General features: G+C 42.0%; 2 protein-coding genes and 1 long non-coding RNA gene across 3 annotated transcripts; 1 reads left to right on the forward strand and 2 right to left on the reverse strand.

Annotated features, from left to right (window-relative positions):
* Positions 1-3707: 3707 nt before the first annotated feature.
* LOC124066518 lies at positions 3708-5185 on the forward strand. The gene is made up of 2 exons (XR_006844621.1): positions 3708-4438; positions 4706-5185. It is a non-coding gene; the product is annotated as an uncharacterized LOC124066518 (long non-coding RNA).
* A 2800-nt stretch (positions 5186-7985) lies between these two features.
* On the reverse strand, positions 7986-9284 carry vent (ventral expressed homeobox). Its single transcript, XM_046402553.1, has 3 exons — positions 9278-9284; positions 8621-8847; positions 7986-8410 (listed from the first exon to the last, which is right to left on the reverse strand). Exons 1-3 carry the CDS (start codon positions 9282-9284, stop codon positions 8162-8164), a joined length of 483 nt encoding a protein of 160 aa, XP_046258509.1. The 3' UTR covers positions 7986-8161.
* Positions 9285-10575: 1291 nt separating this feature from the next.
* Positions 10576-11871, reverse strand: vox (ventral homeobox). Its single transcript, XM_046402510.1, has 3 exons — positions 11405-11871; positions 11083-11315; positions 10576-10979 (listed from the first exon to the last, which is right to left on the reverse strand). Exons 1-3 carry the CDS (start codon positions 11667-11669, stop codon positions 10737-10739), a joined length of 741 nt encoding a protein of 246 aa, XP_046258466.1. The 5' UTR covers positions 11670-11871; the 3' UTR covers positions 10576-10736.
* Positions 11872-13484: the final 1613 nt, after the last annotated feature.

Here is a 13484-nt window from a genome sequence, read left to right on the forward strand (position 1 = left end):
GCTTAGCTATTTTTCAGAAGCACAGAGTGACACTGGGGTTCGCAGAAGCATCTGACCTCCTGTAATCATTGTTTTATTCAACCGCTTTTCATCATGCTCTATCATTCTCTTCCTCCCGTCCTCATCCTCCTCCTCTCTCAGACATACGCACACCTATGAAGAACAGATGAAAAGAGCCCTAATAGCTCAGGTGGCAGCGTGGAGGCCCGACTCCCCAGAGGACCTGGTTGAGGTGCTTGTCTCACCTCCCCATGGCCTTATTCTGTCAGCCCCCCTGCCTGGTGCGGGTTGGCCCCTACATGCGGGGCCTAGGGAGCCCCCCCGTCTCCATCTGTTTAACTGCATCTCCAGCATCGTGTACTGAAGCACAACACGGCAAGGGAAATGGAGGGAGGGGAAGTTAAAATTCACTCACCACTGGGAGAAGAAAAGGAAGAGGGAGACACAGGGATCCAGACTCACAGCCTCCAGGAGATGTGCAACAAAGCAGTATTTTCACATTACAAAGAATGTTATAATAACAGCAAGTGCTGGCATTGGCTTAGCTATTGAAAGCATTCTTTATATCTTGATGACCTTGGGCCATTGTGGTTCACAAAGGAGATGTAGGGAGTTATCATTCACTGTTCAGTAGCTTACATGGTAGTGAATGCAGAGGTTCATTTTTTGTTTTTGTTTTTTTTTTTTCAAAGTTGAAAATCTGTCTATTACTGCAACATTTTAACAAACAAGTACTGACAGCTGTTCAGCTCATGTCCTTCTACCTATGCCACTTGAATAAGTTTTAAAAGACACTTTTCTTACCTCAAAATATAGTCATTGGTCTGAAGCTAAACTAAAAATTTGAAATTTAAAAAATTAAAATTTAAAACATTTAAATGTTCTGTAGTTAGCAGAAGTAGTGAAGCTTTTTGAATGATTAAACTTTCTGATAACTTTTCCCAGTTAACTGTTGTAACTGTTGAATTCCTGAACAAAGCTACATATTATTACATACATATTATTATTAGGTTTTTTAAAGAAATGCATTCATTGAATTTTCAACAATACTTAAATGCTTCAAATAATTGAATGAACAAATATTCAGACAAAGAAAAAAAAAACTTACATTCATCTTTACCATCTAATTATACTTTTCTTTGACAAGGCAAAACAGCAAAACATTTCTACATGCAAAAGGGATTGAAACATAGAAATAAAGCATGTAAATATAATAGAATTACTGCTGTTTATGAATTCCATAAAGCGTTGGTCTGTTAACTGATTTCCAAAACTTGGCTTTTCTTGACAGACAGACAATCATTTTCTTTTCAGTATTGCTCTGTTTAAATTTGAAGGACAAAAATCAGAGGTTAGAACACAAGAGGTTCTTTTTGCCACTGCAATTAATGCTTTGTATATCTCCTTTCTTGTTTGCCACATTTCCTCATGTTTTCCCTCCATTTTTAGTAGGGAGAAACAAAGCCTGGAGCGGCTGTCAATGCAAATAAAATTACAAAACATGTGTTTTACTTGCATGAAGAAAATTAGTAGGAGGTCCAAGGGGATGGACTGAAACAGAGAGCTTTTAATTGAAGATTTACTTCAAATTATTGATAAACCTTATCACATATTTTGACAAAACTGACCATCAAGAGATTCAGACACTAAGTGAATTATTGAAACATAATTTTTTAGGCCTGGTTATAACTGTGTTGATATTAGGAATCATTTTTATACCCAAATAAATAAAACTAAAACAGAAAAGAATAGCAGATTTGGATTAACTGATTTTATAACTGAGACCCCAAACATCGTCATTGCAATCCACCCTATTGTTGTGGAGACATTTCTATAAAAACCAAAAATGTGAACCTTATGGTGATATGAGAGGGGATCATCAAAGTCACCAGGCTTTGTACTCTGAGGACCATGTGTGTTCTTCCTCTGCATTTAACCCATCAATATATCCATAACGTAACTTGTATCATATTCTTTCCTACAAATAAAAAAAATAAGAAAAACCCCAAATACACAAAATCGCTCAGCAGGTTTTATTGAGACAAACGTGGTGTTCACAGAGCTCACTGAATCGCCATTTGTTGCTAATTAGCATAAATGTTTCCCCCAAATTGCCAATTCAAGCCTCAGGACAAGTGCAGGTGTTTGTTGTGTTGAAATTCAGGAAATATCACACCCTCATCCTGTCAAAGTGTCAAATTCTTAAACCACTTTTCGCCTCTGAAATGTTGTGCTGAGTGAACCCGCTCCTGCTCCGTGGCAGATGCATTTAGATGAACAAGCAGCTTTTGTTGCCTTTTTTTTCTGTTGAGTGAGACATTTCTGCTTAACTCTGCAAATTTCACCCGCTCAAAAGAAACACTCTGCAGGGGAAAAAAAGGGGATGTTAAAAGCTGCATGTTAAAGTCTACCCAATTAAAAGTAGTTCCTCATGAGACGTGGAGGAAATGAGTCCAACGTTTAGAAGGGGAAAATGTTGCAATGGAGTTCACCTGTTTTAGCCATTAGTTTTGTAGATATGTGTCTAAAAGAGTACAACAATACATACTGATACCAGCAAACACTGGCTCTCTACTGCATACTCCACCATCTGAGCACATCAGACCTTGATCAAATAGCTTTCTGTTTACCTCATCAGAGGGGCATGGCTCATCTCTAAGGCATTTGACTTTACAGCAGTCACTGTTAGTCGCTCTCATAGGAGCAGCACACACTGTCAACCTTACCTAAGTGTCAGTCTGAGTACATTAAAACACACATCTTCACTTAGATCATACTGTATGCACACAGTGTTTGACCTCAGTAAGCTGCCAGCCAGGGTTTGAAACTGCTGCCATCAAGTGGTGGCTTGAAAGGTTTGGAAAAAAGGCTGAGTGTCATTGTGATGTGGCAATAACATTATTATTATTTTTGTTATTATAATGATTTAGTTGCTACAAGTAAATCCACTGTCTTTATTTAAGACAAAGCTAACATAGAAATAAATAAATAACTTCTAATAACCCCATAATTTCATAAAAACCAAGTTCATAATGCATATACACATTTTCAAAACAACTACAAAAAGCTAAAAATAAAGAAATTAAAATAATTTTCCTAATCAGGTTTCCAGTCTACAGCACAATGCATAAATCCTTGACAACACATGCACTGTATAATTACAGTACTGTCCTTCTTTCCCAGGCTTTAAAGACACACATCACTGAAAAGCCAAACTAATCTCTTATCATCTGTACACCAGAATATTTCAAGGTTTTGTCTCAACATTTTGCAGAAGGCTTATGCTCTTAAACTAAAAATATGTACAACGGTGAAGAACATTGACTCACTCTCCATTTCTCCCAGATCCTACATCCATATGAGACTGTGTAATGCAAGAAACTTTGACTTTTATGTGAGTGAGATGTAACCTATGATTCAAAGCCATGCTTTTGTTTAATATGCTTACAGTGTTTGCCCTTCGCCAAACTTTCATGAAAGCTTGTTCACATTGCTATACAGATTATTCCTGTCAATATCACATGAATGAAGTTTGGTGAGTGCACATTCATATTATGTTTATATATGGTTGAACATAAGCAGTGATAACAAATTAATATGTGTTACATGTTACTGGCAAAAACTCAACACCCAGTTACAGAAAGTGCTTGTAAAGATAACGCTTCTGCTCATCTTCAGCTTCTGTAACCCAGAGATCTGTGCTGCTGTACAGTGTGATGGGAGATGACCTCAACTGGGCCATGATGATCACCTAAGATAGATCTGCCTTTACTAAACCCCGTGATGTATGACTGCTGCTCTTAATGGTGCAAACTCAGAGGTTGAGAGAAAAGAGCACAGTTTCATCTCCGGTTGGTTGCATTGGCCTTGACATGCCATAACACTCCCTACGCTACACACTACTGTGTGTGTCTCACTTCAGCACACCCTGAGAGTCCTTGTCTGGAGACCTTGAGTGCTAAAAAGCAAGGGGGCCCCTCTTGTGGGAGAGCGAAAGGGAGCGAAAAACCCTGAACAGATAAGAAACTTCTCCACCGGCAGGAACAAACCGTCCTGAATGTTTCCCTTCTTCCACACTCTGCCTCTGACGTCTGCAGTGCGATAGCAGATAATAACTGTAACAAGTTCACTGTTGACTTGAATGATTTGGCCATCACAGACAATGAACTTTGCCGGTGCATCCAAGTTATCAGTGTAGCACACTGATCAGTTCTGGGTTTTTGTTTTTTTTTTTGTTTTTTTCCTTTTTGTTTTTTTTTCCTCCAGACTCCATCTGTGATGTCCACAGGTGTGCCGAAACCAAGAGGGAGGATGAGAGCAGTGTGAGCACAGACAACAGCTACTTTGTCTTTTTCAAACATCTTCAAGGTCCCTGTGGAGGGATAAATGGCCCAGAGGAGGTGCCCTCCCAGGAGAGACTCAACCGGAGCCTTACAGGGTAAGTCCTCTTCACGCTTCATTCTTTTTAGACACCGATTCATCTTATTCAAGAAAAATAGTCAGAAACCGTAAAAATATCATCCAAGAATTTCCTTGTTAAAAAGAGAGAATATGCATTTTGTTTCTTTTTTCTTTTGATTCAACAGTTAAAGCCTGCTGCCTCTAGATGTCAAGTGATCTCACACAGTCAGACAGTGAAAGAGTATGTCAGATATTCCTTCTGTTGTACATGTACTCATGTAACTTTCTCATTCCTGCCCTATAGGCTCCGGCGTGCAGCAACAGAGTAACCGGGGCTCTTTGCACTCGCTGTTCCTTTTTCCTATGCATATACCTTTTTCAGATGTAACTTTAAAGAGGCATAGGGCATGGGAAAATGGGGCTGCAGAGGTATTCCACCAGGCAGACAGCCATTTCATCATCCTCTCCACATGACAGCTGACCTCAAAGCGCACACACACACACACACACACACACACACACAAGCCAGGCTCCAGTCTGCCATGGACTCGCTGTTTGGAGGAAGGCTGCAAAATTCCGACACACTGACTGCAAGTGATTTTTGTGATTTGTTTTTTTATCTTAATTCATATTTCATCAGATTGATTTTTGATGAGATTGTGTGTAGAGTGATGTGATTTCGTATTTGCATGCAGGTTTTTACGTCATTGTTCATTTAAAACATCTGTTTGCTTCTGAATAATCTGTTTCCTGTTGTTTTTGAATAAAGAACACTTGGCATTAAGTACTGGATTTGACGTTGATGTATTATGGCTTTAGTAGTAATGAGGTCTTCAAGTTGGAAAGGCTTAATCAGGCAATAAAGATATTTTAACCCTTTTATTTTTTTTATTTTACAAGCACATAAATGACTTAGGGTGGTGATACACTAGGCAATCTTTTGGGCAACTGTGATGGGCAACGGTGCCCAAGAAATTGCCTCAGTATTGCTGCTTTAACCCCATAAAAATAAGACATTTTCAACACTCTGCAATTTTCTTCACTTTTTTGTTTGCTGCCGAAAGTGTTGTCATGATACTTTGCCAACTGTCCAGTGTGTCACCACCAAATAACTTAGGGTCTATTAAAGCTTCCACTTGTTCTCATTTGATTTTCAAGCCTAAGGCGAGACTGTCAGTATCATCTAATTATCTGTTTCACTTGCAATGAAAAGGTCCAAATGAAAAGCCGCTGAGCAAAAAGTACACAGGTCCTTGAGAAAAAGTTTCAAAAATGTAAAAATATTCTATTACAAGTGAGCTTCTGTATTCAAAATCCTGCCTCAGTAAAAATATAAAAGTATTAGCAGCTATCAAAGTACTCTTCCTGCAGGAAAATGATTGTGACTCATATACTATTAAATATGAGATTATTACATAGATGAAGTGTAAGTATATAAACAGAATTTTACTGTTGTAGCAAGAGGAGGTTGTTGGAGCTTGTTTTGAGTATGTAGTCAGGATTTTGGACTGGATCTTTGCTTTTTTTGAAATATTGAATAATAAACCCTTTTTAGCCTCAAGCTCTTGTGTAAAGGAAACCACCTGATATGTTTAAAGAGGACAGATCACATATGTGGTGGCTTCTTAGGATAGCAACACATAAAGGTTTGGAGTCCCTGGTTTAATCTTTAGTAATGCACAGTGTTATGTAAATGTGTCATATGTTTTGTATGTTTTTGTAGTATCGTGTAACTAGGTCTGTCATATAAATGCAGTAAAGAGGTACATTTCCATATAAAATCTTGTGCAGTATAAAGGACACAAAATGTAAATACTCAGTACAGGTAGCTCAGAATTGTGCTTAAGCTTATTGGGTTTGTCTGCTTAGTAACCTTTCACCACTGACAGAGACCAGAACTGTAATGATATTTTCAGAATTGACCACACGCGTTTTTTTTTTTTCTTCCATCTCTATTTGTAGTAGAGTTGAAATCATTTCCCTGAAAGCACTGTAAGCTTAATTCAATCACAATCATGACTTGATGTTGGAGATCTCATTAGCGACTCACTCACTGAACTTGTAAACAACCTCTGGCCTTTCCCCATCATCCAGCCTTGGCTCCAGTCTGTCTGCTGCCATCCAGGTGCAGTTTTAGTGAGGCTGTTAGCACCTCTTCACCTAGCCACTCACCTGGATGAAAAGGATCAGTGAAATACTCATTGTCATTCAGGCCGCCTATCCTTTGCCCTCTCACAATGGATCATTTATTGATGCTTGTGTTGCCATTAGTGCCAGGAACAATCTCAGTTAATGCTGCTGACTGGGGCCTTGTACTGTCTGGTGGATTGTATAGAGGCTACGCATAAATAGATATATGGTCCAGTAAGTCTTTAAATGAATAATGTTCTTCTCATTATAGGACTTAGTGATGCGTGGAATTCTAATCGTCTCCTTTGATAACTGTGCCTCCTGGTGGGAGGTTTCAGTATTTATCTTATTTTTAAATGTATTTGAATGTACAGTGAGTATAAGGCAGCTGAACATAAAACCTGATTTACACAGCATATGTCAGTGTCTGGTAACCTGCAGTGAATGTAATCGCTCCACCGGCAGGGATTTCCTACTCTGAATCCAAATTGCAAATCATAAGCGAACAAGGCACGGTCGCTTTTATGACAGAGTGACTCAATCAGTCACCTATTTAGCTGGTGTCACCTAATGACTTTAACGTGAGGCAATATACACCTTGGGCAGACTTGAGGGCGCCGCTCCTCTGCGTCTCTCGAGTAAGTGCGAATTGTTCGATGGGGAGACAATAGAGCTCATTGGATCTCAATGATCTCACAGTTACCTAAGCTTTGATGTCCCTTTGAAGATGCAAACCTACAACGAGCAAAGAGCCATTACAGCTTGGAGCCATGCCAGCGGACGCCAAATGAAAATATTTGCCTGCAGCATCATACTGCAACGTTTGAGCGCCTGGCTTGTTAGGGCCTGTGACGCTCCAAACTCGTCCTTATTTATTTATGTAGCGTTTTATGTATCTGATGATGTTCTTTCAAAAAGGTGACCTGGTTGTGGGAGAAGTGACACTTTCTTGTCTATGATTCTTCATGTATTCCAAAGGAAAAGAAGGTGGGAGCGACAGTGGAGCACAGTATGATCACAGGATGGTGAAAACAGGAACACTACAGACTGCGCCATTTGTTCCTTTTGTTACAGTCCGGGTCAGTGTTGCAACAGACTGCAGCACACTGAATCTCCAGATTTAGGGCTATGATGATGATGATGATGAGGATGTATTCACCTTGAATGTGTTTTCACGAAAGCTTTTCGTATTGGTTCCAGTTGAATGTTGCAGTTAAATAAAACACTCTATTTTAAAAACAAAAACAAAGAAAAACACATATAAAAAGATCGTGTAAAGTTACTTTGTATGTCCCGATCCAAAATTAACGTTACGTTATGATGGTTTAAATATAATATAAAAATAATGCTGGATAAGAACTGGATAAGCTGTCAGTATACCAAGCAACTGATGAAAGACGAAGAAGTGAAGATACACTTTGTGTTCATTAATTCGGTTTAATTTGTGACATAAAACATAAAAAAATCTGCAGCAAATACATTTACGTTATTTTAACCATAGTTACATCAATATACATAGCAGTGCTTTAGGCATTTTAACAACTTTTAAATTCCTCTTTTAGAGGGAGCAATGGGAAAACATCTAGATTCTAGACGGAACATTTTTGAGGCGATAAAGGGCAGGCAGGGTTCAGTAGAAGTGTGGAGGCATGATGACGGGCTGGGAGCGCTGCGGGTGCACGGCAGCGCGCAGGGCCGTCGTGTGGAGCTGCTGCAGCTGCGGGAAGAAGCCTCTGCTGGCGGGGAGCTGTCCACTCAGGGCGGGGTGCTGAAACAACAAGGGCGGCAGCAGAGCGGCCGGGACTGACAGAAACTCAGGGCGCAGATCCTGGACCTCCCGCTTCAGCTTCATTCTCCTGTTTTGGAACCACGTTTTCACCTGGGAAACACAAGGCAGCCATTAGTGAACACGCTCAGCTAGGAATTGTAATGGTCGCCTTTACTGACACGCACCAGCGGCCTCCTTATGAAGCCGATTTGCATGGAAATGCACAAACAGGGCTACAGAACCCAAATTAGTGAAAATCAGCTTTCTCCTCCGTGGTACTGGAGGCCCGGAGGCCCACTTTAAGCACAGCCTTAAACTCACCTGTGTTTCGGAAAGGTTCAGCTTCTCAGCTATCTTCCTCCTCTGCATGGCACCCAGGTATTTGTGTTTGCTGAAGGTATTCTCCAGCCTGCTGATCTGCTCGGAGGTGAACTTGGTCCTCATCCTTCGCTGCTGGTTGGCTTCCCCTTCGCTCTCATCTCCCACCTCGCTCTCAGAGCCCGAGGTGTAACCGCAGCTATCTGGAAGGAAGAACGGGACGTGTCGTCCTTTTAGTCAAAATGAATCGCTACACAAAGTGCCCTCAATCCCAAGTCAGGTTTTATGTGTGTACTTACTGTTTGACGATGTCGGAGAGAGTTGGCTTCTTGGTGCCTTTGTAAATTCCTCTATTTCTCTATGGAATTTTGAATGAAGAGTCATCTCATCATGGTAACTTTTGGAAAGCCACTCCACAGAGAACTTTGCCATGTTGTATCCCACGGGATGTCTCTGAGGACGTGTGTTGCTGCTCCCGGGTGACTCTTGGTCGCTATATAGGGACACACGTCTTTATTTGCATATGCAAAGGAATCTCAACGGAACGATAGAAACTTGATGGTTGTTGTAATTGAGGTTAATAGAGGCTGGGTCGTGGTTTTTCTCACGTCCATGGCTGGCTGAGATTATCCGGCGCCACAAAGTCTGAGTATCAGTTACCTGGCATCTCAGATCTCTGCATAAAGTGATTCAGCGCTACATCCGCTACCGAAGACAGAAGGACAGAACCATTTCTAGTATGCTTTAGTCCCTCTGTGCCTAATATGTCCTTTAAAATGACACTTTGTGCCGAACACTCACATGTTCACGCCGAACTCTCCCAACCTGAAAACCGTCATTATTATTTTAGATGAAAACCTCTCAACCCTTCTGTCAAATCTGACTGGCTTTTGCAGTTGCAGACAAGAAGCGCCCAGCTGTCTGCGCAACAAGCGACCTGGTGGGGAAGCCTTTGTTATGGTGGGAGCTGGTGGGTGTGACCGCACTCAGAAAGTGAGAAAGTTCGCTTTGATCTTTGTTGATTTATTTGAATTGAGACATTTGCTGAAGAGCCTCTGGGCGCTCAGTGATGTTTTATATCCTATCATGTTCAGATACTTAAAAGCAAAACTACAAATTACCATGCACTTGCATAAGATGTATTTTGACAGTAAGAATAATATCATCAGGTCAGTAATCCAGAGGTAAACTGTAAATACAGGATCTCAAACTCTGAGTTGTCTTTAACTTGCTGTAAATCAGGTTTTTATATCTCCAAATCTCATCACATAATCAGCTTTTAACCGCAGGCATTAGACTTCAAACCAGAGGTCAGATTCTTTGGCCACACAAAACCCCAGACTCTCTGGAGCCGGGCCGGAGGGCTCCTGCTGCAAGTGTAAACTCATCGATGAGCGGCTTAATTGGGACTAATTGTCGACCATGATCTCCCCGTTAGCTGCCGTTTGAAGTGCAGAGATGGGAACAAACTATGCATATGAAAGCTAAGCATATGGCCAGTCTTTGCTGACAGGTAAGGCTCTCAGCAGGAATGTGATGTCGCTCCTTTGACTCTCTTTGACTGCGTCATCTGTTCAGCATGCATGCGATGCTTGATCCTCAGTGATTTAATTGAGCAGGATTTCTTTACATGGATTGGTCTGACGGAGCAGTGGCCTCATATCCGTTTGATATAATGAAAATCAAAAGATGAGATCCATACAATGAACTGTGATAAGACACTTTAACCCCAATGAACAACTCCCATCTTTATCAGCTGATTCTTCCAACCTCCTCCAGACCTAAGATGAAAGACAGGATGATCTATTCATGTTAAACTAATCCCGCGATAATATCATCACTTTTATCTTTATTTTGAGATATGCGATGTTGACACTGTAGTGGCCCGTCTGCAGTATACTTTGTGTGTATGTAAATGCATGCCAAGCAAAACAAATGCAGAGTCCAGCATTGCAGTATAGAAGATAAACTTTATTTGATGATAAATAGAGTTTTCTGTAAATTATTTACATATAAAATATAATAAAAATCACACATCGAATAAAACAACTCTGGATTGCACTTCTTTGGATTCTAAGTGTTTCAGTCGGGAAAGAGAGAGTCTGAAGCTGTCAGCCCTTCAGTAGAAATGTGGGCTGTGGATCATGCCGTGGTGGGGGTGATGAGAGGGCATCTGCTGCTGCAGGACGAGCTGCGGGTAGAAGGCCGGGCCTGCCGCGGGGTAGTAAGCTCGCTGTCCCCCCACGCTGTGGTACTGAACAGGGGGAAGAGGCTGGAACAACACCGGTGGGACTTGGGGAGCGAGGTAGTCCTGCACCTCCCGTTTCAGCTTCATCCTCCTGTTCTGGAACCAGGTCCTCACCTGTGAGAAGGCACAAATAACGTGAGAACAGTGAAGACTAGAGATTTTAAGCATTTCATTTAATGCTGCCAAGCTGACTTGTTTGAACCGAGTGTCCTCTTACCTGAGTTTCTGTGAGGTTGAGCTTCTGCGCTGTCTTCACTCTCTCTCCAGCATCCAGGTATTTGTGTTTGTTAAAGATCTTTTCCAGTTTGCTGATCTGCTCCGGGGTGAACTTGGTGCGCACACGGCGCTGTGGTCCTTCTTTCTCCATCTCGCCTCCCTCGTCTACAGAGAGACACTCAGAGGAGGCCGCCTCGCTCTCATATCCGGAGGAGTAACCGCTGATTTCTGAAACTAAGAAAAGGAAACGGCTGGTTACAAACACTGCATGTGCGTAAAAACTATATCAATTGCGTAAAGTTAGGAGTTTTTAGACTTCTTACTTGGTGAGGCGCAGCTTGTTGGATGCAAAGGTGAGCCTGGACTGGAGTCCCGCTGCCCGCTGCTCTCCGTGTGTTCAGCGGGCATTGATGCTTTGGGTTTTGGCTGCAGATAACTCTTGCCAAAAGTCGGCGGCCGCGGCTGAACCATGCAGGGAATGTGGGGTCTGCAGGTCGGGGCATTATCCGTGCCAGCTCCGCGCTCCTCGGTCGACGCGGCGTTGTGATGGCTCTGAGCCAGCCAGTCCACAGAAAAGTATTTCACCATGTTCGCAGTGCTGCTCAGTGACCTGTAAATCCACCGAATGTCAGAGGGAGTGTGTGGTGGCAACTCTCGTCCAGGTCGACTTTTATAGGGCCCTGACCCTTGCTGCAATTTGCATATGTAGAGGCCCTTGTTAACGCCTGATCGATCCCGATGATTAGGGGTTAATGGCTCGTTATTGAAGTCTTTACATATCCTGTGAGGGTGTGAAGACCTGGCGCCGCCGAGTCTGTGAGAACCCTCCTGAGCTCATACATGTTGTCCGGCCCGACTGAAACTGGGGCCCCTACAGAAACAGCTGCGTGTCCCGCAGAGGTGGAGACTGTCGTGTCGCTGTCGCACACAGTGGCACCGGGGGAAAGTGTCTTATTAGACCTGATTGGTTTGTCTTCACTTCTACTATCTCTCTTGATGTCGATCTAAGTTATCCAGGTTAACTAAAAACATATTAGCCTGCAAAAAAATTGCATTTGTTGTCATTATCAGGTGTGTTTTATAGCCCAGCATGTCTGGGTGAGAGCTTTACTTGATTACTGCATTTCGGGGCTAATATTTATTTCACAAACACTACTTCTAGCATTGAGATATTACGCACAGACATATCCACCTACAGTGCTTTGTTATAGCCTATAAATCAGTTCTAATTTGTTCCACTTCGACCAGCTCCAACATTAGAGCATCCAATAATACACTGTTTATGACAATGACATGTGTTAAAGTACATTTCTGTTGCCAGTACCTGCGAGCCTTTATTTCAGTAAAATTTGGAATACAGGACTGAGTATGTGTTCATAAACGGTACTTCTCCCACCGCTGGATCCCCTAAATTCAGAAGTCCTTTGAGGGAGCAGCTCCACATTTAAGAAGGTACTTAATCATAAGAATAGTAGCTCTTTTGAAACTCACTATGAAAGCACACCTTTATCTGAGGTCTGGCACCAGCATCGGGAGTTGCACATCACAGACTTGGCATTTGGCCTCTGACTGAATGGATGCCACATGAAGGCCTGAGTGATGATACTGAGCTCCAGGCTTACTTAGCCGTTTGTCATTGACGGAGGGATAAACAATAGGTAGAACATCTAAGTGATCAAATGGAAAGAAAAAAAGAAGTAAGAAGTAAAGTAAGATATTCACTAAGCGCTCACATTTGATTCTGCACTAGAGCCTCCTCCAAAAACCCAACAAATTTCTCTCGTGAAAACTTCAGTCAAACGGGGAAACATAAGTAAAGTTCAGTGGCTTGGTGTTGACATGTCTTTGATTCCCCGTTGAGCGCTGGCGCCAGCATTTGGCACAGGCGCTTCAAACATTCCAGATCAAAGGTATTACAGTAGCAACACAATTACGGCTGATTGTCGGCCCGTTCAAATGTAAATATGCTAAAACAAGCTGCGAGGAAGTTGGAGAAAGCCCGTGAGCCAAACACACCCACGGAAAGATGAGGCAATCCTTAAACTGACTACTTCACATACTAAAGGAATACCACATACATGTTACATTAATAATCAATCAGATGTGGCATCTGACTGAGATTTTCCAATGCAAAATTTGGAGCAAAGACATTCCATTAGGCTTGGCTTTAAATGTTAACTCCTCACTATGTCTGACCTGACAGTATATCATATCATGTCATTAAAGTGCCATATAAACCGAGGGACGCCGTTCCAGCAGAAACCTGCGGGGTTCGCAGCGCTCCTCTGAGAGATCTCCGTATGCGGCAGCTCCGCCACAAAGGCACTAAACTGATCGTTTAGTTATATGACAAAGCAGATAAGAGTCGGGGCCTAGTTGTCTCTTTTATCGGTGATCTGTCGC

This window comes from Scatophagus argus, chromosome 10 (genome assembly GCF_020382885.2).
Source record: "Scatophagus argus isolate fScaArg1 chromosome 10, fScaArg1.pri, whole genome shotgun sequence".
Classification (NCBI taxonomy): domain Eukaryota; kingdom Metazoa; phylum Chordata; class Actinopteri; family Scatophagidae; genus Scatophagus; species Scatophagus argus.